Source organism: Callospermophilus lateralis, chromosome 10, assembly GCF_048772815.1.
Source record: "Callospermophilus lateralis isolate mCalLat2 chromosome 10, mCalLat2.hap1, whole genome shotgun sequence".
NCBI lineage: Eukaryota > Metazoa > Chordata > Mammalia > Rodentia > Sciuridae > Callospermophilus > Callospermophilus lateralis.
In genome coordinates this window covers 3,006,647-3,033,174 of record NC_135314.1, presented here as the reverse complement: position 1 = coordinate 3,033,174, position 26,528 = coordinate 3,006,647, and the positions used below count along the sequence as shown (strand labels likewise).

Genomic DNA, 26,528 nt, shown 5'->3' with positions numbered 1-26,528 from the left:
ATGCACCCCAGACTCCTGTCACCTGGCCATGCCCGGAGGTGTCATTCATTTTTACCTTGACTCATATGGTTGCATTCCCAGGCATGAAACACAGGTTGGGACACGGGAGCCCCTAGGCTGATGTGGGAGGCATGAGGGAGGCCAGCTTCTGGACATTCATCCACAGAGGCCACCCAGAAGGAAGGCCAAACGGTGGTCTCGCAGAGGGACAGAAGTATTGTCCGACAGCAATCCAGTAGGGATGAAGACCTGAGCAACCCCCAACCTGGCTCAAATGCCACCATTTCCCACCACCTGCCATGGTGCATTCTGTGGGTCAACTTGACCTGGCTACAAGATGCCCAAAGAGCCAGCACCACATTATTCTAGGAGTGAGGGAGTTTCTAGGTGAGACTGACGTGAATGGTGGGCTGAGGAGGGCAGATGGTCCTCCCCTGTGTGAGTGGACCTCATCAGATCCACTGAGGGCCTCCAGAGAACAAAATGGTAGGAGAGGAACTGCCCCCGCACCCCTGCCTGCATGCGCGGGGACCCTGGTATCCTGCCCATGGGCTGGGGCCCACACTCTGGGCTTCTGCGGTCCTCAGGGCTTCAGACCTGGACTGGACGACACAATCAGAGGTCCTGGGCCTCCAGCTGGCAGACAGCACACCTTATACCTTCTCGGTCCCAGAATCCCATGGGCCAAAGCCTCACGATGCAGATACAATAGTCCCGGGATTCAACAGTTCAACTCAAGGACTCTCCACCTTCACCATGGTGCCAAAGCCATACGCCTTCCACAGAAAATGTCTGCGGGGTTTCAAACTTGCATCTTCCCAATCTTGGAAACATACACAGTAGGATTCTTTCTCAAAGAGGCCGGCTGTGGTGACCACAGCCCCAGGACCATGAGGGAAACGGCTGGCACTCCACGGTTTGCTGCGTCACTGAGCTGTGGAGTGTGGTAGGTTAGGTGGAGTCAGTGCATTTCTGACTTAGGATAATTTATGATACACTTATCAGACCATAACCCTATCATATGTCTTCTACTCTGCTATTGCTCTGAAGAACCCTGACACCCCACCATGGTGCAAACCAGGTCCTTGTCCAGTCCAGTGCACTTTCCGCAGCAGCCAGGTGGTCCTGGGGTGGCATGGTTCGGGTGTACACCTCCTGCATGGCACGCATCAGACACACAGCAGACTGAGATCACTTGTGTGGCCCATGGGTCTTCCTCCCTGCCACCTCTCAGACACCCAGCCCCCCCCCCCCCAGCCCTGATGGCTCTCTGAGCAAGGGCACTAGCAGGGTATTGCTCCCTTGGGTCCTCGTGGGCTCCGCAGTCCTGAGGTTCACCAGGTCCTTCCTTCCACACATGACCTTACGCCTGGCCCTTCCCCTCATCTCCAGCTCCCCACAGGGCACATTTTATAGCACTTCCCCACGACTGTTCTTGTGCTACAATCACCCTACACACCACATCTTGTATTGACATATCGATGTCACCTCATTTCGCTGCTCCCCTAAAATCCCACCCCTGCAGGCCTGGGGTTTCACTTATTTGCTAGCTTCCATATCCCCAGCGCTTAGAACATCACAACCCACAGCGAAGGAGTTCTTGGTAAGTGGCACACCTCAGCTTCACTGGGAATCGGGAGCCGTGGGCTGCTCCTCTGTGGGGTGACTGGTTGAACATCTCTGTCCAGCAGCTGAGTTTGTCTTCAGAGATAAACTCTGCCATGGTGCCCCAACACGCCCAGGCACAGAGCTGCTGGCCAGCCACCCATGGAATCAATCAGGTCTAGACACACACCTGTGCCCTACAAGGAACAGAGGACTTGTCCTGGTAACAGAGAGTGTGGAGAACTGGGAGATGCCAAGTGGGGGGCACCACCCCAGGCAGCCCGGGCAGCCCCAACAGGCTCAGAACTCTGACAAGAGTCCAGCCAGCCGAGGTGCCACCCTTGATTTTTGGAGATACAAGATCACAATGTGAGATAGGAATACAAATGTAACCACCCAGCAGGGTCAAACCCGCCCCCCAGGGCCTCTGGGCTGTCCCCTAGGCTCCCCCAAGGCACTCGTGAAGCAAACCTCTGGGATCAAAGCCCCGGGAGGTGTGGGCAGGAGCTGCAGAACCAGTAAGGGCCAAAACCATCACCCTTCTCTGAGAGCCCCAGTCCCCAGGAGAGCAGGGAGGGGCACATGAAGTGATCAGAGGGCTAGACTGTCCAGGACTGAGGTGACCACTCCTTCATCTAAGGGGGGAAAGAGTCCCTGAGCTCCTGCTGACGTTCTCTCCTCCCCCTGGCCAGCTCTCCAGATGGCCCTGGAACCTGGAAGAGTCTGTAAAGCTGGTGACTGTCCACCAGGTGGAGACCAGGATGGCCAAGGAAGGGCATTGTTGGCCTGGCTCCCCACAGGCCTGAGGGCAAGGAGGGCCTTGCATGCACCAGGTGCTCTCAGCAAGCGTACAGCCCAGACAGTCAACAGATGGAAGCCAATGCTGGGAATCCACTTAGAAGAAACAATAAGCGCATTCTCTGCGCCTCTCCTTCCAAAAGCAACATGCCCTGGGAGCCACCGCAGCCTGCTAGCCACTCCCCCAGCCCATTCTCGCTGGGAAAACCCCAGAGAATTGTGATCTGCAGGCCAAGGAGCTGCCCCCAATCCCTCCTTCTTCCCTCCTGCTTTTCCCACACTCCCAGCACAATTAACACAGAGTGGGGGACCAGCACAGCCTGGACCCAGCAGGCTACCCACGGGCAATCCTCTGGCTCCTTAAAGGACAGAAACAAAATTGCATTTCAGCTCCAGGTGCAGCAGGGAAGAGGCTGGCCCTCCCCCAAGTGCCCACAACTTGGGAAAGGATGCAGATGAATGAAAAGGAATTTTTCCCACTTCCTATTCAAATTAAGTGAGGGTGGCAAGCTTGCCAGAGGGGGGAGCCTGGGGGAATTTTCTAAGTGGGCTGGGTTTGGGTAAAAACCCAGCCTGGCTCAGGGCCCTGCTCAGTGATTACTGAGGACTGAATGACCCCCTGGGAGGCAAGGAGTGACATTTGCACAGAGGACAGGTAGACACGGGATGTCAACTTGGCCCAAGGTGTCTCCAAGGTGGCTGGGGTCAAAAGGAAGAGGGGGTGCCTTAATGTTGGGAGGGAGGTAAAGAGGATGAGGGAGGAAAGGAGAAAGGGGAAGAGGGTGGGATGAGACTGGAGAGAGGAGAGGGGGTGAGACCGGGAGAGGACAAGGGGAGGAGAGGAGACTGGGGTGAGCAGCAGAAGCGGGGAGAGAGGGGAGAGGGAGGGACAGCAGGGTGGAGAGAGGGACCTGGAGAAAGGGAGGGGGCAGAGCAGGAGGAGGACGGAGAGATAAGGTGAGATGGGGGGGCAGGAGAGAAGGTGGGGGGGGCGTGGGGAGGGGGAGGAGCCAGGAGAGGAAGAAAGGGAGGCAGGAGGGAGGGAGAAAGTGGGGAGGGAGAGTGAGGGAGCAGCCTGCGCTGGAGCGGGGAGTGGAGAGGAAGGGAGGGGACGGGGTGACGGAGGAGAGGGAGAGAGAGAAGGGGCAGCGGGAGAGGGAGAGAGGGAGGGGGAGAGGGTGGGGGAGAGGGAGAGGAGGGGGAGGGGCGGGCCGGGGGCGGAGCCGGCGGCGGCGGCTGGGCGGCGGGCGCTCGGGTTGGCTGCTCGCCCCCGGCCCGCCCCCGGCCCGCCCCTGCCCCTCCCCCGCCCCTCCCCCGCCCTCCCCGCGCGGCGGCCGCGTCGGGAAAGTACAGTAAAAAGTCCAAGTGCGGCGGCGGGCGCAGGATGGGGTCCGGCTCCTCCAGCTACCGGCCCAAGGCCATCTACCTGGACATCGATGGACGCATCCAGAAGGTAGGCCCCCCCCGCGCCCCCCGGCCCCGCGCAGCCGCTGCGGCCTCGGTGTGCCGCTCCGCGGGGGCGGCGGGCGCAGGTGTCCCCGCGCGCTGGCTCCCGGGAGGGGGCCACTCTCGAGGGGGCATTTTTGTATTTCGTGGCTCTGGTCCCTTTTGAAAAATCGGATCGGGCAGAGCCCTTGCGTTCCAAGGCGGTGCGTGGAGCCCGCGGTTTCCGGCGGAACGGCCCGAGGGGCGCTCCAGCGGCGGTGACCTGCCGGCCGCCGGGCGCGGAGCTCGGCAGTGTCCGAGCTCTCCCGCCGCCTCCGGTCGCGCCGCGCAGGTGCGGGCCGGGCCGGCGGGGTGGGTGGGGTCCGCGGCCCCGCAGGTGGGCAGCTCTGACAGCCGAGGGGACTCCGGGCTGCTGTGTCTCCTGGGCCCTCGCCGGGGGTCGGGGCGGCCCGCCGCGGTTAGCTCTGCGGTGCGTCTGCCAATCCCTTGGTGGGAAGGACTCCTCCAGATGTCCATGGTTCCTTATCCACAGGAGTCACATAAGAGAGGGGTTCGCCAAGGACCCCCTTTGTTCGTAGCCTCTCCCCTTCTAAGCCCCCTCCAGTGTCCAGGCCCCACAGACCCAGGACCTCTGCTTCTGATTGGAAGACAGGGACAATGGCGAGCTGGCTGGGGTGGGGGCGCTCTCGTGAGCTCCCCCTAAAGTCCCTGAGGAAAAGACGTTATGAGGAAATTGCTCCCAGACTTCGACTGGACATCTCAGGGTGCCAGAGCAGCTGCCACCTTTCTGTTCAAGGAAACCCAACAGAGGAGCCAGGAGGCGATGCCCAGCAGGGTGTGGACCTCTGGGTTCTCAGACTGCCCTCAGCTAGCTTAGTCAGTAGAGTGTGGTCAACAAGTCACCTCACTCTCAGCTAACTGGGAGTGGGAGGCATCATCAAGGACAGGTGGTCAGCCCCTTACTTCATCATTGTGGACAGTTGGTCAAGGGCAGATGTACCAGGTCCTCTGACTTCCATGAATGGTGCCTGTGGACACACAGGGAAATAACAGCCTCCTTCGTCCCAAAGGAAAGAAGGGCCCTGCCCAAAGGCTTCCCCAGGTGCATGTACACAGCTCACACACATGCATGTGTGTGGACATGCAGACATGCCCACGGGCAGGTGTGTGCTCATTTTCCCTTCAGGTGAGGATTTATTGAGATCTGCCTCTTTCTGAAGTGCTGATGAGTTGCTGTGAGCAGATCAGCATGTCAGGTCCTTCCTAAGAACTCCCCAGAGGTCCTAGAGCAGTAGGTGGGAAGTGGAGGAAGGCTCAGGAGGGACATAGGTGAGCCCTGGGGCGGCCAGGCTGGATGGGCACTGTGGGCAGGTAAGTTGTCCGAAGTGGACACACCTAAGGTGGGTGACCTCTAGGAAAGCTGCCCACAGGCCACCTCTGAGGGACAACAAGGCAGTAGGTGGAGAGGTGGCGGCCAGGGAGGGGACAAAGCTGTGATGGACAGCGAGTGCCTTGGCTCCTCTGGGTGGGCATCCTGATCTGTGATTTCCGCTTCATACAGTGCAAGGAGAAGTAGGTGAGGGAATGTAAACAGAGTGCCTGGAACACTACGGAACGGATCTGTCCGCCCCACAAACACCCTTCACCCTGCGTGGGGAGGACACTGGCCATGCCCTTTAAATCTGGTCATCCCTGTGGCCCTGCCAGTCAGTCACTGTTCTTGACCCTTCTCACCGTCCTCTGCTTTCTGTCATCTGCATTGTCAGACACTTAAAGCTGGATCTTTGGCCTCGGCTGGGAGCCAGGCCACCCCTGGTTTCTGAGTCAGCACCAGCAAGTGAAGCCCGCTCACCCACCTTGCAGGCTGCACACCCAGCAGCACCCACGGGACCTTACCTGCTCAGCTGAGAGCACTTTCTGAGATGCTGTCCTTGGCAGAGATGCCTTTTCTTAGAGTCCCAGGCCCTGGATGCTCCCGAGACTTCCCAGCATGCTCTCACTTCAGCCTGACCCACTCTGCCTCCCCTCGGCGGGAAGTCCTGGAGCACGCCCATGTGGCTTCCCAGGAGAGGGCATGGTGGGGGCCCGGGCAGAGAGGAGGGTCTGTGTTGTTTTCTGCCACAGTGGTCACCAGCCTGGTGACAGGGCAGCACAGCATGCCTGCATTCGCTCTGCTGTTTGTCCCTCTCGTTATCAATGCCACCCATTTCAGCCTTCCCCAGACAGTGCCGAGATGGAAGACGGGGAAGTCGTTCGAACACTGGCTTCGTGGGTACCGCCTGGCAAAGCTCTGGGTGGAGAGCCAAAGCTGTCTGGAGCGGGGTGCCCTCCCTGTGGAGGTCTCGCTGTGAGCATAATCCTGCTGGCATTCCCAGGACTCGGAGAATCGTGCAGCTATTGGCAGTCCTCAGTGCTTTCTTTAATAGATGAAGAAAATTCCAGACACACTCAGGTGTCTTGACACCCGCCCAGGCTTATCTAGCAGGGATCAGCAACGAGGCTTGAGGGACTCTGTGCTCCATCCAGGGACTTTCCCTTGAGAAGCTGGTTGGTGCTCTCAAGCCCTTTTCGAAGGCTGTAGGGCCCCGGAGGACGCACTCCTGCCCTGGGCTCTTGTTGGCAGCACCTCCACTTACCCTCTCTGTGGTCAGGTTTTCTCAACAGTGAAATGGGGTAAGAGTGAGCTGCCATTGAAGGGATTAAATGGGACAGGGCAGATCGCCTGGTCTTTATTGAAAATCTGTGTGCTGAGTGCAGGGTTCCACGTGACCATAATGGCACCGGGTTTGGTTAGCTCTGCTGGGTGACTGCCACCTTAGGACAGGCCCTTCTGACCTGAGCAAGGCGCTGGGCTTGGTTCCTCGGAGAGTACAAACGGTAAACAGTGGCAGTTGCTTTGGGCTCTCAGAAGGACACAGCAGAGCGCGTGGTGGACAGAGCCCATGGCAGTACATGCATGTGGGCCTGATGGATTGCTTTCCTTTCTCTGTGAAGGTCTTCTTGGTGGGGAAGGAACCCTCCCAGAAGACCAGGCAGCCATTGGGATGTCCTGGGTTAGGACTGCCCAGTGGCCAAGGGCAGCCTCCCGTGGCCAGCATCACATGCACACACCTGTCCCTGTCAACCAGCGTTCAGCTTGCTAGGGTGCACAGGTGGGCAGCAGGCAAGGCCTCCTCCCACCCCTGCATCCAGTCCCCGTGGGCTGTTGAAGGAGGGAGGCAGGAGCCCCAGGCCCAGAGTCAGAGGACTTTGGAGTCTGCCCTCTGGAAGCCCAAGCTCTGCGCATTGAATTTCTTTTCTCAGCTTCCCTCGCCCAGGCCCCCAGCCTCAGTACCTGCCCTTTTTTTCTCGTTTGTGGAGAAAGGATGGGCTCAGCCGACGTACCGGGATGACAGGATAAGGTCCTCTATAACAGGGAGCTGCTAAAGGGCCTCCTGCCTGGTGGTACCTCTGGGCTTGGGTGTGCCAACCTCCCAGATGAGGTGGGAGAGGCCACTGGGGGCCCTCTGGCCAGCCGTGGGTGTGGGTTTGTTGAGAGGTCACATCTGGGCAAGGCTGAGCACCCTGCAGCTTCCTTGCAGCGGTTACCCTGTTCTGGTGGCTCTCGGGGAACGTCCCCACTCTGGGTGCCCCAGCCCCACCCACCACTCTAGCGGCTGTGGTTTTGCCCCGGCCTGCTCTGCAGCAGGAGCCTGGGTCTCGAAGGGTGAAGAGCACTTGGTTTTGTAGGCTGTTGCTGCTCTGAAGCACAGAACCAAAGGACAGAAGCCAGAGACAGAGCAGGCTGGGAATCGGGTTGGGTATCCGAGGACTGTCCCCAGCTTCTGTAGCTGCCCCTGCCCCTGCCAGAGCCCAGGGCTTCCTCCACACTTGGTTTTCCACCCAGCATGGTCCAGGGGCCTTTGTGCGCCTTCCAGGCCTGGCCTGCCGTCTTCCCCCAGGGGTGTTCATCCTTTGCTCAGAACCCTGCATGGGGAGCCCACAGACTCTGCATGCCCTGCTGGGTGGTCTCTGGTCCTAGCCCAACCAAATCTGGCTCCTTGCTGCCTGCTTTCCAGTGTCCCCTCCCTCTCATGCTCCATTTGGTCACCCTCACCATTCCCAGCACAGTCACTGTCCTCCTGTGACACGTTTGTAACTGTTGACAAGTGAGGAAATGGTAACCTAGCCCGTCGAGCCCAGAGAGCTAGACAAGGGGTCAGCCATACCCCTTGGGTGTCCCAGCCTGAGGATGGAGGTGGGAGTGTGGGGTACGGAGCATTTGGATGTCCAGCCCTGTTACCATCCTGACCCCTGGGATGACCCCTCTGTCTCCGCTGCAGTAAGAGCTGGGCTTTGTTTCCCTTTCAAGAAGCCACCTGCGGCCAAGCGCCTGCCGGCCAGGGTGATCCACCAGGTACTGGGAGATGTGCTGTCCGTGTTCTGATGTGGGGCACTGTGCAGTCAGGGAGCACCGGATGCTTGTTATGGTCGGATCTGGAATGTCCCCAGAGGCTCGTGTGTTGAAGGCTTGGTCCCCGTGCAGAGTGTCCAGAGGGGGGCTCTGGGGAAGTGAGTGGATAATCCTTGGCAGGATCCTTAGCTGAGTGGACTCCTGGGAGTGTAGAATGGGGGGCCTGGTTGGAGGGGGAAGTTTCTTAGGAGTGTGCCCATGGGGACTATGTCTTGTCCATGGCCTTTCCTCCCAGCCCTTTGTAGCTGCCAAGAGCTGAGCAGCTTTCCTCTGCCCGCCGTGTCCTTCCACCCTGTGCTGCCTCACTCAGGCCCAGAGCAGGGGAGCCCACTAACCACGGATTGAAGCCTTTGAAACCTTGAGCCAGAATAAATCTTTCCTCTGTTAAGTTGGTTTTTGTGGGTATGTTGTCACAGTGATGGAAGCTACTCAGAAACCCTCCTCCACCACGGCTGTGGTCTGAGGGCCTCTTAAGTCAGAAGCCTGGGAAGGGATGCTGAAGACCTGAATGGACATGATGCCAACGCGGATGGCCGTTAGTGACCTGGGGATCTCTCAGGCCATGTGCAATGCCACCCTGATACACAGAGGGGCTGTTCTGCTTCTGGTGTTCATGAGGAGGGTGGGAGATGGGACAGGCTGCCTTGCTGGGGCTGGTTTTGCTCTTTGCCGGCAGAAGTGACCTCTCTGGTCACTTTCTCCTGGGGAAAGTGGACTGTGGTGACGTCCCTTTAGAGTGATCAAGCAGATGATGGTGAATCATGTCAAGTGTTTGGGTGGCATGGGCACCAGGTGGCATGGGCACCTGATGCTTCTCATAGACCCTGGAAGAAGCCATGGCAGGGCCCTTCTTGTCACCTGTGTGACTCTCCCACTGCAAGTCTGAACCAAAGGCAGCCACAGAGAGACAGTGCCCAGGGCCCCCAGACGCTGGGCCCCACTGCCCAGGACCCCTTCACCTCCAAACTGGAGGTCTCCTGTTGGAGGTGGAACTGTCGTGTGCCGGGAGCCAAGGAGGCTGCCAGTCTCGTGAGAGCAGGTTGTGGTGAGGGAGTCTGGCTTCAGAGATGTGCAGGGTGCAGAGGAGGGACGTGCTGCCCATCAGCACAGACAGGCTGACAGGCACATGGGAGGTGGAACAGGGCCACAGCAGCCCTGACTGACCTCAGTGCCAGCAAAGGAAGTGCTGCCTGGTGGCCTGCGGTTTCTGGGAGGCTGCACCCTGGGCTTGCTTCCTTGGGTGCCCAGCGTGCCTGTGGCCTCTCATGGGTACTCACCAACCCCTGTCCCATCCAGTCACCAGCTCATCTGCTGCCCTCAAGTTTCCACCTGGACAGTCCTGTCCAGGCAGACACTGTCTGGTGCTCCCTTCTCCCAGTCCCCCTGGACACTTGCCACTTCCGCTTCAGGGAAGCCCCGGGGGAACCTGGGCCCACCAAGAGTGCAGTTGGGGCAGGTGAAGGGTGGGCCCGGGGCTGAGCCCGAGCTGGCTCCTCAGGCCTGTCGGCAGTGAGCCTCCTGCTTTTCATCCTGCGCCTGCACAGCCATGTTCTGAATCTGGGGACAATGTTGTTGGAGCACACAGCTGGCCCTCGCCTGTGGCAGTGTGCAGACCGGGTGTGTCCACGCTCCACAGAGTCCCTCTGCAGGCCACTGTGCCGGGTCCTCAGCTGCCACATTGGTGGTGCCCTGCTGTCCATCTGGAGGAGGCTTCCACGTGGAGGGTGCAGTGTGCTGCCTTGTGGCCCCACCCTGTCTGCTGTCCCCTGCCCCCGCCACACAGTCCCAAAGCCGGCCACACAGCAGGCTCACAGAACCCTAGAAAATGGGTCTAGAAACAATTCAAAGAAGCACCAGAATGCTTTCCTCTTTTTGCTTTAGATTCTCTAATTCATTTCTTAAATCGTGATGAACTACACATGACAGAAAAATGTATGACTTTCACCCTTTTTAAGTGCACCATTCGGGGACATTAAGCACATCTGCGTGTTTGTGTGGCCATCGCCAATGTCTGTCTCCAGAGCCCTCTCCCCGCGGAAGCTCTGCCCAGCTCCTTTGCGGAGCTGGCCCACAGGGTGCTTCCCAGGCGCCGTGGAGGGATCCTGGGTCTGCCGAAGCTTTGTGGACCCCAGTCGCCCCCACTCTTGTCTCCTGGGCTTGCAAGGGGCCAGCCAAGAGCAGTGGGTCCACGCAGGTAGAGTGGTGCCCGCCCTGGGCTGAGGATGGGGCTGCCAAGCGGGGGGCAGGTGCTTCAGAGGCAGCCTCACTGAGCCTCTGCTGCTTCTGTGGCCTCACAGCTGGCAGCACAGACCCTGGCAGGGCCCTGTGCCACCAAACCTGGTAGCTGTGTGGCATCTGCTCCTCCGCTTGCTCTCCGTGCCTCAGAACCTCCATCCGTGGGTGGAGGTCAGGGCCTGCCTGCTTCACAGGGTTTGGGGAGATTGGGTGCTTTCATGTGTCCAAGTGCACGGGCCCTTGGTGATTGTATAGACAGCATTGTTTTTGTTACTTATTGGACTTATTGATCCATGTCATGGATTCAGGGCAGCCCAATCCCTATGCCTGGTTGGGAGAGGTCCTCTGGCTCCAGGTTACAGAGTGGCCTCTGGCGCCCTACATCCCACCAGCACGACAGTGTGCTGGTCTGCTTTGGAAACAAGGCCTGACCGAGAGCGTTCAGCTCAGGAACGCCTTTCCCAGGTCAGCTTCAGGCCCACCCTCCTTCCCCTGGTTCTCCTCACTAAAAAACGTCCCTGGTGCCTCTCTTTGCTCCTCCCGATGTTTTGGAGGGAGGTGCTGTGGAGAGCCCAGGAGGCAGGGAGGGTGGACTGGGCACCATGGATCTGCATTTCTCTGGCAGTGGGCAGAGCTGGCAGCAGCAGGCTGAACAGTAGCTGTGCAGGCGAGATCACCTGGCCATGGAAGGGACTGTATGGAAAGCGTCCATTCCAGCCCTGGGCACTCGGCCTCCATTGCCACTTAGTTGCCCACCCACCATGTGCAGCCTCGGGAGCTGCCCATCCCCTGTGGGCCTCTGGGAACAGTCCAAACCCACACATGGAGTGGCTGGGGCTGGCGGGTCTGCCTGACTGCCCTGTCATGGACAGGGCGCCACGCGGAGAAGCTGCTCCTCCCTGCACATGGCGGGCTCGGGGTGCCCAGGACAGGGTCTGGGTGGGACGGGGCCGTCGCCCGCCGTGTTGATTTAGTTTTTGCAGGCAGACCAGTTAATGGAGCCTGGTGATTCAGACTGTCTCTCGCCTCATGGCTTCTCCTCTGCAGAATTTTTTTTTTCAACTTTTATAGCCTTACAAATAACAGGAAAAGAGGCAGCGCAGTTGACATTATCATCAAGCCATCTTCAGTAATCTCTCCACCTGGAACTTATATTTGCAGTGACGGCTCCCGCCGGGCTCTGCGGCTGAGCAGGCTGTCTCCAGCACAGCGCCAGGGTGGCTGGCAGGCATGCAACATCCAGAGCACTGGGGGACAACCCTGGGGTGCCTCCTCAGGGCCGTGTCACAGAGGTCCCATGGGCAGGGGGGCTTTGGATGGCCATGTGTGGTCTGGAGTCTCGAGGCAGCTCCCTTGCAGGCCTGGTACTGCTCAGGCATCACAGCCAGAGCCCAGGACCTGCTCAGGCTCTGGATGCCACAGCTGGGGGCAGCCAAGTGCTGTTGGGGTCTTGGAGACCTACAGCGCCCACCTGGGTCCACAGGGTGCAGGCCGTGGCCTGAGGCCTATTTCAGTGCGGAGCCCACGCAGTAGGGGTGGAGCCCACTGCAGGGGTGGGAGGCGTGGAGCACCCTCTTGGCAAGAGCAGACTGTGGTGTTACAGGAGGCAGGTCCAGAGCAGAGGAGTGTGGCCCAAGGCAGGGGCACAGGGCAGGGCTGCCTCCACCCTGCCAGAGGGACAGCAGCATGGTCTGCTAAGCAGGGACTGTCCTGACAGGACAAGCACACCACCCAGCACGCAGCACACACATCACACCAGTGCACACATGAACACACACCTCACACCACACTTCACATCAGTATACACCACACACCTCACACCACACTTCACATTAGTACACACCACACACCTCACACCACACTTCACATCAGTACACACCACACACCTCACACCACACTTCACATCAGTACACACCACACACCTCACACCACACTTCACATCAGTACACACCACACACCTCACACCACACTTCACATCAGTACACACCACACACACTGCATCAACACACCACACGGCACACTCACGCCTCCTAGCACAAGACGCACACTACAGACACACCACGTGCACTCACACAAACACACAAGCTGTTGACTGTGACAGGGTGACGCAGAGCTGGCCGCACCGTGGGGGTTGCAGAGCGGAGGTGAAGGGCGTCCGCAGGGCATGGAGGCCACGCGCCCCTCCCCGCTCAGGGTCAGGCTGGGCCTCCTGGTGCCTAAGGGTTCATCCCTCTTCCTGTCGCCCCATGTGATGTCCCCGGCTCCTGGGATCAGGGGCTGTGGGCTGAGCCCAAGGCAGATGCAGGCTGATGTGTTCAACAGCTGTGGCGGCGCCCGCTCTCCCCTGCCCTGCGTGGTGAGGCGGGCCAGGCCCTCACCCTGCTTGTCCCAGCGCATCTCTGCCCAGCTCCCAGACTCGCTGAGGCAGGCCTCCCCAGGCCTCTGCAGGCAGCTCCACTTGCATCTGCTCTCCTGCCCCCATATCTGTGGTCCCTGGGTGCCAGATTGTCCACGCCAGAGCCTTGGCTCCTTGGCGGCCACTTGTCCTCAACATCATTACATGCAGCCACCAAGTCCTCAGCCAGTTTCTGATTCAGAGAAACTATGCCCAATATGAGCCCCTGTGTGTCTCGCTGGAGGGTCAGGGACCCCAGGAGGACACCTATGCCAGGGTTACCAGCACCCTGTGAGAGCGGATTCCTGCTCTGAGATAATCAGTAAGGAACAGAAGACAAAGACAGAAGTTAGATTAAAAGGGGGGCACCTGATGGTCTCCCAGCCCTAATAGGAGCTGGAACTGGACACCTGGACAAGATCTCAGTCCTTTATCTCAGGAAGTACATCAGCTTTCAGTGTGGCGGGGACCTTGTGATGGCAGGTTACGCCCGTCTCGGTGGCTGTGTTTGATCCTGGGGCTGTGAGCTGAGGCAGGGCCAGCGTGACCTGGGCTTTCTCCAACCAGGAATCTCACCCGGGAGTTCCCAGAAAAGCAGCTCCCTGCCTTCATGGCTCAAGCAAGCCCATAATGGCTCCCAACAGACACCTGGAGCCCAGAGGGTCCAGACACCAAGGGCCCCTCAAGGAGACCCCAGCTCCCACTTGCCCACTGAGTGCCAGGAGTGGCTTCTGGAAGAAGCAGCCAGGGGCTTAGCGACTCCAGCCAGCGGCCTCGAGTCCCAGGCTTCAACTAAAAATAGTCCAGGAGGAATCCTTTTGCAGAGGGCAGTGGGCCACGTTGCCCACGATTGCCACGTTGCCCACGATTGCCACATTACAGTGCCGTCTGACGTGGGCACATCAGTGGTATTGTGCCGTTCTCAGCGTGGCCCGGGGATGTGCTGCCTGCAGGTGACAGCACGTCATGGGTGACTCCATCCCAAAAGTGCATCAGCACCAAGTGGAAACCCTGGCTGGACAAGCTCGGGCAGGTGGTGGCAGGGCCAGGCAGGGGGCCCCAGCCCTGCAGCCTGGGCAGCAGTCATCTGGCACAGGTCATGGGGAAAACCACTTCCTTTTTCCGTGCAGCTTCACACAGAACAAACAAGGGGAGGAAGAAGAGCGGGGGGAGGAAGGAAAGCTCTCTTCCAAATTCCCATGGAATGAAGCTTGCTCAGGGCTCCTGGGGCTGCACCCAGGGGCCCTGGAGACCCCTGTCTCTTCCTCACAGCCCCACAGCCCCCATCTCCAGGTTCCCACGTGGCCTGCCCACATTGTCCCCACACCCTGCCACTGACCTCTGTCCATTCCTTCCTCATTGAATTGTGTCACCTGAGAAGCAGGTTGTGTGATCCTTGTCCTAGCTCCCACCTGTGAGTGCGACCCCCTGGGGAAAGAGGTCTTTGCAGACATAGACACCTTAGGACAAGGCCATCCTGAAGTAGGGTGGCCCTTCCTCCTGTCCACTGGTGTCCCAGGAAGAGGGCAGCTGGCACAGGACCCAAGACAGACCAGAAAGAGGCTGTGTGAAGATGGAGGCAGGGGGTGTGGGCAAGCCCCGGGGTGCCCGCAGCACCAGCAGCTGGGAAGGAGGGCGCTTTCCTGCAGCCTCAGAGCCCACTGGCCCAGCCTCCACTGAGACTCCTGGCCTCCAGAACTGGAGAATCAACCTCTTGTTTACCCTACCAGCTGGGTGATTTGTTTCAGCAGCCACAGGAATTTCACTCAGCTGCGTGTGCCACCACACTCTGGCCTTCCCAGGGTCTGGGCCAACTCTTAAGGGACCCTCCAAACTGTCCTGTGCCCCCTCCAGCAGCCCCTGCCCACACCGTGCCCAAGGGAGCTCCCAGCAGCCCCTGCCCACAGCTGCCCAGGTTTCCCACAGGCCTAGGCAGGCTCTGACTGGCAGCTGGCTCTGCCTGCCCAGCTCTGCACCTGCCAGCTTTGTGCCCTGACACCCAAGCTATCCTTTGCCGTCAGTGCCCTGTATCTGCTTCCCTGAGCCATGGCACCTACTCAAATGTCCACTCCTAGGAAGCCCCGTGTATGGACAGACTTGTCATTTCCTGCCACTCTGGCCTTGTCCACTGGCCCTGGAGCTGGGTCATGTCTCACCTCAGCCCTGCACCTGCCATGGGCAGTGGATGGGTGGATTTTTAGCTCACCTCTGGGAAAGGGGTTCTCAGCCCACGGGAGGAATTCTGCAGCGTGCATTTTCTGCTTGTCCTGGGACAGGAGGCATGGGGGCTCCTACCTCTGGGACTGCACGTGGCCCCAGAGGGGAGCATACGGGGGACTCAGGCTTCAAGAGCTAGAAGGGAGTGAGTCCAAGGTGGTGCCCTTCCTACCCAGGAGGGTCCCAGGACAGACAGAGTGTCTCCCTGACCCCTTCCCAGGGTGAGGAATAGGGGACCAGTGGCTGGTCTCTGCCTGAACCCACCTCTGAATCTCTGAGGAGGGGGCTGTGGGTTCAGTGGCTCAGAGTGTAGAGCAGGTTCCGGAAAGTGCCAAGGACTGACTGGAATTCAATGGTCTCAGCCTTCTGAGGACTTATTCACCTGGTGCCGGTCAGCCTGGGCTGCAGGAACAGGATCCACAGACCTAGGCCTTCACATGAGTCTTGGGGAACATTCCAAACCACGGCACATGCCAAGATGTTCGCACCCTGGGCCCCAGGTGGGAGGAGGGTCTGCCTCCCCACCTCCCAGGCTGGAGCCTCCCCTCTCACCCTAGCCCACCTATACCGTTCCCATGTGCTACCTTGAAGCCTGGCTTGCAGGGGCTGCTGCCCAGGGCCCCAGAACCTCCTCTGTCCTCGACCCTGGCCAGATGCCAAGGAGCCCAGAAAGGCGCTGGTTAAGTTAAGCCAAAGAGCAGGGAGGAGAGAGGGAAGCCACCTTCTGGCTGGGGTGGCGGAAGATAAAGTGGGTTGCCACCAGAGAAGCCTCTAGAAGCGCCCTCAGGAGCGTTCCTTTGAGTCCTCACTCTGCAGTTTCCGTCCCCTGTGACCCTGCATTTATAACAGTGGAGGTTGGCCTCAGCCATCAGGGGGGAAATGCAGGAGCGAAGCAGCCAGAGAGTGACCAGTGAGGAGTGCATTGACCATGACGAATGAATGGGCTCCTGCAGCAGAGGCCTGGCGCGCAGGCGCCGATGGGAAATGGGCCCTGAAGTCGCAGAGTCGGGCGGCCCTCACAGAGCCCTGGTGGTTGGACAGTCTGATAGCTGTCCTCGTCACTGGGGGAGGACGTGCCCACAGTGCCAGAACCCTCCACCCCGTCCTGCCCGGACCCAGGCTCACCACAGCTCTCAGGGAAGGGCTGTGACCGTCTCCCTGTAGCCCCTCAGGGACCAGTCATCTCAGAAAAGATCCCCATCTGCTTAGAATGGAGGCTCCAGCTCTAGCCAGGTCCCTGTGGCTCCTCTAACATGGTCAGAGCAACACAGTTTAAAGCAACAGACGTCTGGGCTGGGCTGTGGCTCGGTGGTACAGCATTGCTGAGCACGTGTGAGGCCCTGCGTTGGATCCTCACACCACATAATAATAAATAAAGGTATCGTGTCCATCTACAACTAAAAATATATTAAAAAGAAAGAAAGAAAGAGAAGTTGATTCTGGGTGTCCCTGGGCCCACGTGGAGGCACAGAAGGGCTGCGCCCAGGACCTCCCCGCCTCTCCCAGCTCTGCGGCTGTGCCCCTCCAGGATCGAAGGTCAGCCCTTTCAGCTGTCTGCTCCGGCTGCACCTCTCCTTCTCTCCTTTATCCAATCTCCCTCCTCCTCCCTTCTAAAGGACACTTGTGATTGCATTTAGGGCTCACCTAGATAATCCAGGATTATCTCCTTTCAGAATCATTCGTTTAGTTCCATCTGCAGAGACTTGAGCACATAGGGCACTGTCCACGGGGTGCAGGGTGGCAACGGGGATGTCTTCAGGAGTGGGAGGTCTTTCAGCTGCTGCAGGCTGTTGGCCAGGTAGGTGTAAATCCCCTCCTGGCCCAGCCTGCACCTGGCTACCACCCGAGGCTGCAGCCTCACATGCTGCAGGCCCCTTGGGCTGCAGGGCAGAGCAGGCCTGAGGAGACCGTGCCGTGCTTTCTCCTCCAGCTTGCTTCCACCCTGTCCCTGTGTTCTGACCTCCTCGGGGCCTGCCTCTTCCTGTGTGTATGGCTGGCACCACTGCCCTCCCTCACTGCCTCCTGTTCACCCTGCCGGATTTCACTGAACTCACTCACGATGAGCTAAGCACACCTGCCTCTTGAGGAGGGCTTGGTTACAGCCCATGGCACTGTGGGGGAGTGTGGGCCCTTTAAGAGGTGGAGCCTGGGGAGGCCCCAGCCACTGGGCATGGACCCGGAGGGAGGTGTTGGGACTCCAGCCCCTTCCTCTCTCCCCTTCACATCCAGCCATGAGGTGAGCAGCCCGCTCCACCCACACTCCACCAAGGCGCGCTGCCTCGTGGCCACTGACTGGACTACACCAGGAGCCAGCCTTCCTGTTCCTAGGCCGTCATCTCAGGTGTGGGCAAGGTGGCTTGTTCAGTGGGTCATCTCATGGTGACCATCGAGCTCTGCCAGGGCAGCCAGGGTGAGGCTCAGGGGCCTCCGTTAGATCTGCCTCAGACCGCCTCTCCCGTGACGCCAGGAGGCTCTGGACACGTGCCCACCTGCACTCTGCCCACCATCCATGCCTTCCCCTGGCCACCTCACGGTGGTTTGTCCCCACAGGTGGCATGCTCTTCAGCCTTTGTAATGAGTCAGCCCTCTGAGGACACGGCATCGGCCTTCCTCCCCGTCGTGAGGCCTTACTGACTCTGTGAGCCTCACTACCTGCAGAGCCCCACCATCGTAGACGTCCACCTTGAAGGGCTACTTTAGGCACCAAAGAAAGTGTGTTTCAAAAATAAACGGCAAGAAAAGGAAAGAGGACCCCCATCTGTTCAGCCAGGACCCTAACAAGGCCCACACGTCGCCTGGGTGGGTGCTTCATTTTATTTTGGGGGGTGTCTCCTGATCTTTCATCTCCTTTTCATACCATTGACTTATGAAGAGCACGTGTTATCTGTGATCTCAGAGCACGGCTCCAGGGTGTGCCTGTAGACAGGTAGGTGTCACCCAACCTGAGACGTGAGGAGGGACGGTTGGCTTCTTCCTGGGTTCTGATCACAGTGTGGTTACCTCAGACCAGGGGAGGAATGCTGGGATACACATGGAATAACATGCCGTCTAGAGTGAGCTTAAAATTCTCCCCTGGGGAGCACCGGACGGGAGCAAGAGGGGAAGGGCAGAGCTGAGCCGTGAGATGGGGCCAGGTTGTGTCGCACCGTCCTGGTAATGGGGTGTCTGAGTGCTTCCCAGAGGACCAGGGCTGTCTTTTAAAGAAAGGGTCATGGACACATAGTAATAAGTGGAAAATTTCGTAATTATTTTTATATTCTTTTTCAAACACAATGACCTGAAAAATATTTCCTACTTTGGAAATGAATATGAGGCCTAATACAGATTTTATTTTACCAGCCAAGGAAGTGCGGTTGCCTGTGTTCAGTGTTAGCTCATTCTGAATGGGACGGTATCCTAAGTATTCTAGAAGCAAGAGGCAGAATCATGTATCATTATAGGTAATTCATAATTAGAGGTAAATTGCAGAACACATAGACAGATGTGTCAGTGCAGATAGGCAGAGATCGATGAGGGATGCATAGGTACCAGGAAGATGGATGGTAGCTGTGAACCTTTCTTAAGTGAACATGTACGTTTGTGGGGAAGGAATAAGAAAAACAGTAGGATGTAGAATTTTGGTCCTAATCTCTTTTGAGCTTATTTTTTGTATTAAATGGCTTTAATTCTCAGATGCTGAAAAGAAAATGGAAAATTTGCCTTTAACCCCTCCAAAAGTGGAAAATTTGAACCCTGGGTTGGAGTTTGGTGGTCCCTGAGGGTGGGTCTGGCCAGTCCTCACTCCAGGCCTCCGTGTGGATCCAGGAGTCAGTCTGAACTGTGTGACTGCTCGGGGGACAGAGGAAGCCTCACAGAAGTCCCCGGCAGCTTATGTAAAAACTTAGTAGCTCATAAAAGCTATAAGAGATGAATCACAGTCTACGACAGGCAAACTAAAAGGAACTTGAGTTGGTTTAGTTTCCTTGGGCGGAGGGAGGAACTAAATCAATATTCATTCTGAGTGCAGTCAAGAATATCCTAATTTGAGAACATGAAAATTCTCAAACAGAAGGTGCATATTCTGCTTCTGGGGAGGGACAATCGCAGAGGCCAGGAGGCCACCGCTGCTCCATCCAGACTGGTGCAGAGTCTGATCTCAGGTGCAAGGGTGTCCCTACGCCTTGGGCTCAGAACCAGGTGAGTCCGGGTCTGCATCAGGATCCAGAGCCCAGGCCAGGCTGGGTTCTTCAGTCTCCCCAGTGCCCTCAGCTGTTAAGACGACGTTGAGCTGCTGGGGTCCTCATGAGGACCCAGGGCTTCTGAGGTGCGTGGCTTTGCTTCTGGCCTGATGGTGAGTCAGCCCTGGTTGTTTGGTGGCAATGGTGGTAAGGGCAGCGTTGGCACGGTTATCACAGGGCATAAACCACAGACCACAAAACCCACCCTCACCGAATGCTCACAGGAGGACACTCTCGCACCAGCACTCCCCGCTCACCCCGATGGACAGGCCCGGCATGGAGGGGTGCAGAGGGGCTGACCTGGGTCCAGTAACAGGACCTTCTCTCCCCAAGACTCCTGCCCTGTCTAAGGAAGAAGACCAGCACTGATGGGGTGAGGTCACAGATCCTTTACCCTGTCAGGCTTTGGGTTTAGCTACTCCTGCGTGGCTGATCCTAGGGACCAGAGGCCTAGAGGCCAGCTACAACCATCAGCCTTTTCCTGCAGCATTCCCAGTCGAGGTGGCCTCAATGCCCATGCCAAGAAGAAAACCCAGAAGAGCTGACCAGTCGAGGCTAGGCCTCCTCCCTGCCCTTGCTGGTGAGGTGGCCTCTGCAGGAGGAAGCGGGAGGAAGGTGACCCACAAGTTGGCTGCCACTTTGCTGAGAACTTCCCATGTACCAGGCCCTCCACCTGCCGGGGTGGATCCTCCCAGCACTTCCGTAGGCCAGGTGGGATGACCCCACTGCACAGCTGAAGATCCAGAGCCTCAGAAAGGTTGAGAACTCTCCCCTGGGTCAGGCTGGCGAGGGGACAGGCTGCAGCTCAGCTCACCCCGACCCCTCCTTACCTGCTCCTCCGCCCTCCCTGCACCCGTGTTGAGAGCCAACACACCTGGGTCAGTGCACAGCCCAGGGCCATCCTGGAGGTGTGAGACAGCCAGAACATGGATCTGGCCAGCCCTGGACCGCTCAGTTGAGACAACCAGCCAAGTGCCCCCTGGCATGGCCTGAGGAAGACCCCCTGGGCTGCTGTGCAGGTGCAGCAAGGCCTGGGTGCTGACAGTGCGGCCCCTGACTCGCTAAGCGGTAGGACGCTCGGGTCTCAGACCCGCTGGGCCTTCCCACCCTGCGGACAGTGCTTAGTTGAGGTTCTGAGAGGCAGCAGTGCACTTAGAGAGAACGAACGAGCCTGAATTCCAAGCCCTGGCCCAGAGCCCCAGGGGCCAGCAGGAGCCCCTGCCTACCTAGAAAAGGCCTTGTCCTCCTGCTGGACTGGAGAGAGTGGAGCCGCGCCCAGGCTCTCTGCAGCCTCCTCCGAGCCCTCAGGCACCACACCCTTCCTCATTCCGGGTATACGTGGGCTCAGTGGTCCCAGGATGGCTGTAGCTTTAGGAATGGAGGGTTCTGTGGAGTCCTGGCCCCTGGGCAGGGAGGCCTGGCTGCAGGGCTTTGGCTCAGGATTCAGTGCAACTGTTGGGAAGGAAGACTGACGGGGCAGCTTCTCTTGCCCTTCCTGCATGCCCTTGGAGTCACCAGGCACATGGGCCTCTCAAGCCCTTGTTTTTTGTGAAATCGCTCCAACTATACTCCTGACCAGGGCACAACCTCGGAACTTCTCCTCCCCATCCCAGGAGCCCGGCCTCCTCCTCTGATCAGATATTTATTCCTCCACCCTCGGCCCCTCTGCATCTTCCCACCTCTCTGATTTTCTCCTGGCGCCTCCCTCTCACACCAGTCCCCCCGCACTCCCAGCTCTATGCTATTTAAGTTCTGATTCCCATCCTCTGGCTAACGGTCGTTTAATTTTCTCATGTGCTTGGCTTAATGCCGAAGAGTATTCTTTCCCAATAAAAACGGTAAAGACCTTTCATTTTCTCAGGAGGATCTTATGTAAATGCAGCAGTACATTTCATAAGCTGGTTCTGTTTCCTGCGGCTCCCTTGGCTTGGGGAGCTCTGTGACTTTTTCCTTGGTTATAAAAGTCCTACATATTCATCATAGGAAATGAGAAAAATGGAGACTGATATCAGGAAGAGATTACAACATTACCCCAGCACCCGGAGGAAGCTGATGCTACGGTCTCAGGGCCAGGCCTGCTGGTGTTTCTCGTGTAGGTGTGCATGCATCTGTGCGTCTGTGCGTGTGTGCACGTGCGTGTGTGGCTTGCTCTTACAGTTTTGTGCCCTACTGTTTTCATTTGGCCTTACATTGGAGCAGCTCCCAAAGCAGCATTGAACGGTCTTAAGAACATGATTCCACAGCCTCCATAATCTCGTGGAGACGTCCTAAACCATCACTGTCTCCTGCGTATGAAGACAGCGTCCCCCATTTCCCTGCAGTAGGCCAGGCACCATGCGCGGGGTCGGCCCTCGCTGTGCCTCTGCCGGAGCCTGACGTGACCTGCTTGCTATGAAAACTGGAGACAATTCCAAGGAGGCACCAGGCAGCACCTGGCACCTCACGGACACCCGTGCCACTGCGCTGGTTCTTGCTGCTTCCCTAAGAGCAGTTCTGGAGATGGGGCTGCGGCCCCAGGGTGCACACATCACCCCCCCCCCCGCCCTTCTCAGGGTCGTGTGGAGGCCCATTCCCAGTGTCCTCTTCACCACCAGGCGGCCAAGCTGTCCCTTGTTCACATAAACTCCTGGGCACTCTGGGGCAGGAGGGAGAACGGGGAGCCCAGGGTGCCCAGGGTGCCCGTATTCCCGGGGAGTGTTGCAGGATGCAGCTCTGCACGGTCCTGGCCGTGGCCATGGGCCCCGCCTGCAGGTCCAGAGCCCTCTTGTTGCCCTCCTTGGTTCTACACATGGTGACACCTGTGCAGGCTCTTCTCTTCACCTGCATAGTCACTAGACCTGTCCATCGCTCTGGGGGTCCCTTTTCCACCCACTCCCGCCAGACTCCCAGAGGACGTTCATCTCTGAGGCTGAATTTTGGTCATTTTAAAACTGTTATACACATGGAATTTGCAGAATGTGACCTTTGGGGATGGGCGTGGTTCAGTTAGCATAGTTCTCTTGAGACCCATGCACTTTCCACATGTCAATGGCCCCATTTCCTTGCTAGGTAGTGTTCTGGGGCATGGAGGTGGCCGTTGGCCCAACGTTTCCTCACAGTAGGGCGCTGGGCCATTTCCAGTATTTGCTGCCCATGGCCAGTCCCCAGTATTTGCCTTCAGTTTCTCGGAGGCCTTGTGGCTGTTTTGGAATCAGTACCCTTATTCTGGTTGGGTGGAAAACCTTAGTGTCAACTTGACATTTATAATTAACCAGCACCCTCAAGGTACTCAGTAAATCCAAACGTGAGATTCCCAAAGGGCTGAGATCAATGGCCACTTCAAATCTAGCCAGAGAGCGGGCAGTGAAGGTGGCAGGGTGGGGTGTCCAGCCAGCCTCACAGGGCCAGGTCCCTGTGAGGGACCTCTCCCGCCTTGGGCAGGGCTTTGAGAAGGAGGGATCCCTTCTTCCCTCTACCCGCCAGGGGCTCGGCATCAGATACCACATGCCCTGGCCCTCATCTGCAACAGGGGCCATTTAAAATCCTCGGAGGAGAGACCACAGAAGAATTGAAACGAGGGGATTTTGCTGGAGATTTGTTACTCCAAGTTCAAAGAAGCTCCCTGAAAACTGTTGCTAAGGCAGTTGAATAAAAAATTGCACAGTTGGAGTAAGCAATAACCACGAGATGGTGAACGTAATTGTGTGTTTTACAACAGCCAACCCCAAAGCGCGACTTGCCCGACATGTTTTTAATGATTTGAGAGGTTTCATGTGTTTTCAGGGATGTGGAAAGAAAACTCTCGCTGTCTGGTTCCCCAGCCTTACAGGACCATCTCCTTGGTGAAGATTGACCGTCCTCCCAGAGCACCCTGGCCACGGCTGCTCCCGCAGGGCTGCATTGGGTTCTCACCCCTCCAGCCTGCCAGGCTGAACCCAACCCTAACTGCCACGTGCTGGTGTATCTGTCCAGGATTTGGAGCATTTCCTAACGTAGAATCACCGGTGCCTGTGTAGGAAGCCACAGTTCTTGGTCGTCCTTGACTTTGTGCCAATCCAAACCTGACAGAGCAGCAAGAAATTCCCGAGGCAGCTGTAGGACTGTGCCTCCAATAGAACTAGGAAATGGAACTCCCTCCCGGGACAGGAGATGATCAGCTCAGAGCACGGAGAGCCAGGGGCTTGGCTGCCTCCATCTGCTCTGTGATTTCCAGCCCTTCTGCCCAGCTCCTAATTGCCCAGAAGAGGAACAGTCTCCTGGCAGCCATTACCAGCCCCATTTGCATTGAATAGAAGCCGCAGTGTCTAGGGTGAACAGGGCAGAGACAACAGAGTCCTTCTTATATCTCATACCCACATCCAAGGGCACCGTGCCAGGCGTCCTCAGCATCCTGCCTGCCCCTGCACCCAGCATGAATGCCTACCTGAGCTGCCCTTCCTGGAAGCAGGCTGGGCCCGCAGATGGCCTCCAAGGGTCCTGGTCAGCCACCTTGAGAAAGGAACAGGGAGAAGCAGAAGGAAAGCAGGTGATGGAAATTAAACCAGCTCTCCACAAAATTTTTTTAAAAAACCTTCCCACGTGTGTGAATATTCATGCAAATTTTACGTAGTATGCGTAGGGGGCGGGCATCCTTGAACGCACACCTCCAAATTTCGGAACTGAGCTGGACAAATGGAACAGGACTCCTGATGTACAGCCAGCGTCTCCCAGGAGCCATACCCGGCCTCCGTGTCCAGACACAGATGTGGCTTCCAGGACCACGTGGCAAGGGCCACACGAGCCCGGCAGGTGCTGGGCCTGCCACAGACCCAGATGTAGATGAGGTGCTGGAGCAAGGTCCAGAGATTGGGGGGGGGGGGGGTAAAAAGGTGGTGCGCACCATCCCTTCTCCCGAGTGCCGGGCTCAGAGCCTGATGTGTGCTCCTCAAAACCTGTCCTGCCAGCCCCCGCTGCTGGGTCTGCTCCTAGGTGAAGGACCGTAGCAGAGGAACCTCGCTGGGCTGGCCCACTCCAAGCCCCCAAAAGGCAGCTCGGCCTTAACTGCACCCTTCACATCCCTAAAACCAAGCTGAGTCATGAAGCTCAGGTCACCTGTGACCTTAGAGACCCCAACCAGCAGGAGGTTCAGCCCTGGTCGTGGTGTGGACCCCAGGGTGCGCCCTGGCCTCTTCCCGAGGTCCTCCCTGCAGGTGCTCTCATCTGCGTGGCTGCGTCTCGTCTGTCCTGTTTGCCATTCCGGGCATGTCATCCAGCCTGAATTGCGCTCCACCACCAGCGCCTCCTTACTCTGTCTCCTCTACCCTCACGGCGCCCTTCCCAATCTTGCCGCACTGCGTACTGAGATCACAGCCGCATTTACAGGGTGGGAGGCTGGCGAGAAGCCTTTGGAGGAACGCGGGAACCCTTTGTTCTGTGTTCTGGTTTTACAGTCAGACCGGAGCACCCGGAGCTGGAGTGTAGCCAGGACCCACCTCCCTTAGCTGAACGGATGGGAAACCTGGCCAGCTGGGGCTTCTGCCTTGTGGAGTGCAGATGCACCTAGTGGGCCTCGGAATGGGAACCTGAGAGGTCCCTTACTGCGTCCCCTTGCTCAGTCTTTGGATGGGGTGTGCAGAAACCAAAGGGAGCCCCAAACCACTCAGCATTCTGTCATCAGAACCGCGTCCCCAGAAGAGGCCTCTGGACCCAGCCTCAAAGCCAGTTCAGAAACTCATTCCTTCTTCCTGTGTCTCCAGCCAGAGGCCACCTGGAGGTCCCTGCCCTGCTCAGGGTTCTGGTTGAGACACTCTGAACTGCAGGCAGCATCTCTCCTGTGCCAGTTGCAGGTGGCCTGAGCTCGTGTGCAGCGAGGTGGGCGCGGGTCGTGGATGATCAGTCTCCCATGGCGGCCAGCCGTCCACTTCCCTTCCTCTGCAGCCTCCCCTGCCCTCTGTGCCCTCGGCTCCTGCCCTGTCCCTCCCTGGGCGCTGCTCCTTCCTACTCTTCCCTCAGGTGGCCCCTGTGAACCTCCCAACAAGGAGGCCCCGTGACACTGAGCTCGCCACCAGCTCCAACTCTCAGTAGGAGTCTCTGGAGGGAGTGAGATTGGTCACCGGCTGGGTCGTGGTAGGTCAAGGGGGCAGGGCAGGATCACCAGGAGCCACGGTGTCCTGTCCAGGGCTCTGGGAGCAGGCTGGATGCCACTCAGTGAGACTCCATGTGCCATGGTGGGTGCAGGCTGCCCACTGCAGTCCCCTGGCTCTTGCTCCTAAGTCTCCACTTGAAAGGAGAAACTCAGGGGATGCTTGTCACATAGGTCCCCCATCCAGCCAACCTGACAGGGCCATGCCATGATAACCCACCCAGGGGTCCCAGTTGGCAACAGCTGGTCGAGGCTGGGTGCTTCCCTGACACAGCCCCAGCCTTGGGGCTCCTGTGAGCTTCCTGCCCAGTCTCCCTTGGCCCTGCTGCAGGCTAATTCACAAGGACAAAAGATCTGTAATGACCCCACGTCACAGATCTTCCCTTGGCTCCTTAATTGAATGAGGGAATTGGTAAGATGTCACGACCAGTTCCGGAGAGCCATGGAAACCAAACCCGTCCTGGAGTAGGGGAGGAGGAGGAGGGATGTACCAGAGACAGGGATCCTTCTCCCCTGGAGGCCGCCAGTGAAGTCTCTCTTGCTTCTTCCAAATTTCCTTGCAACCTCCCGCCTTTTGTCCAAAAGAGTCTCAAAGAAGCACCATTCTCAGTAACAGTGGGGCTGGGCTGGCGAGGTGGCGGGATGAGTGTTGGGTGCCCCAGTGGCCTCTTTTGAATTTGGCTGGCTGGGAGACTTCATAATTAGACCTTTAAAAGCCTCCATTATACGCTGTCCTGAGGCCAGGAAGCCAAGCTCAGAAAAAACAAGGCTCTTCCTTTGGATTTCACTTGTAGTCCTTTATCATAAATCTGGGTGATTCCTGGGGCCCCACCTGGACCCGCTGTGTGGGAATCCCAGAGCTGGGCTCGCCCAGAGCAGCAACACTGTTCTGAGTAATGGTAGACCCTATCCTATTGGGAGATGGTATTAAAACCATATCAATCCTTAAAACAGGCCCAGATAGCAAGCCCTCAGCAGCTGTTGACTGGACACTCTCTGAGTTGGCCTTGCTCTGCAGGACCTGTCCCCCTTCTCCAGAAGTCTTAGGCAAATCAAATATTC

The 26,528-nt window shown here is 58.0% G+C and overlaps 1 protein-coding gene across 3 annotated transcripts in view; it reads left to right on the top strand.

The window, feature by feature from the left end:
* Positions 1–3,733: 3,733 nt before the first annotated feature.
* The window catches only part of Pde9a (phosphodiesterase 9A), an 81,266-nt gene continuing 58,471 nt past the window's right edge, over positions 3,734–26,528 (top strand). For all 3 annotated transcript variants that reach the window (XM_076868362.2, XM_076868361.2, XM_076868360.2), the window contains exon 1: positions 3,734–3,856. In XM_076868362.2, coding sequence (XP_076724477.2) covers positions 3,788–3,856 — 69 coding nt within the window. In that variant the 5' untranslated portion in view covers positions 3,734–3,787. The remainder of the gene's footprint in view (positions 3,857–26,528) is intronic.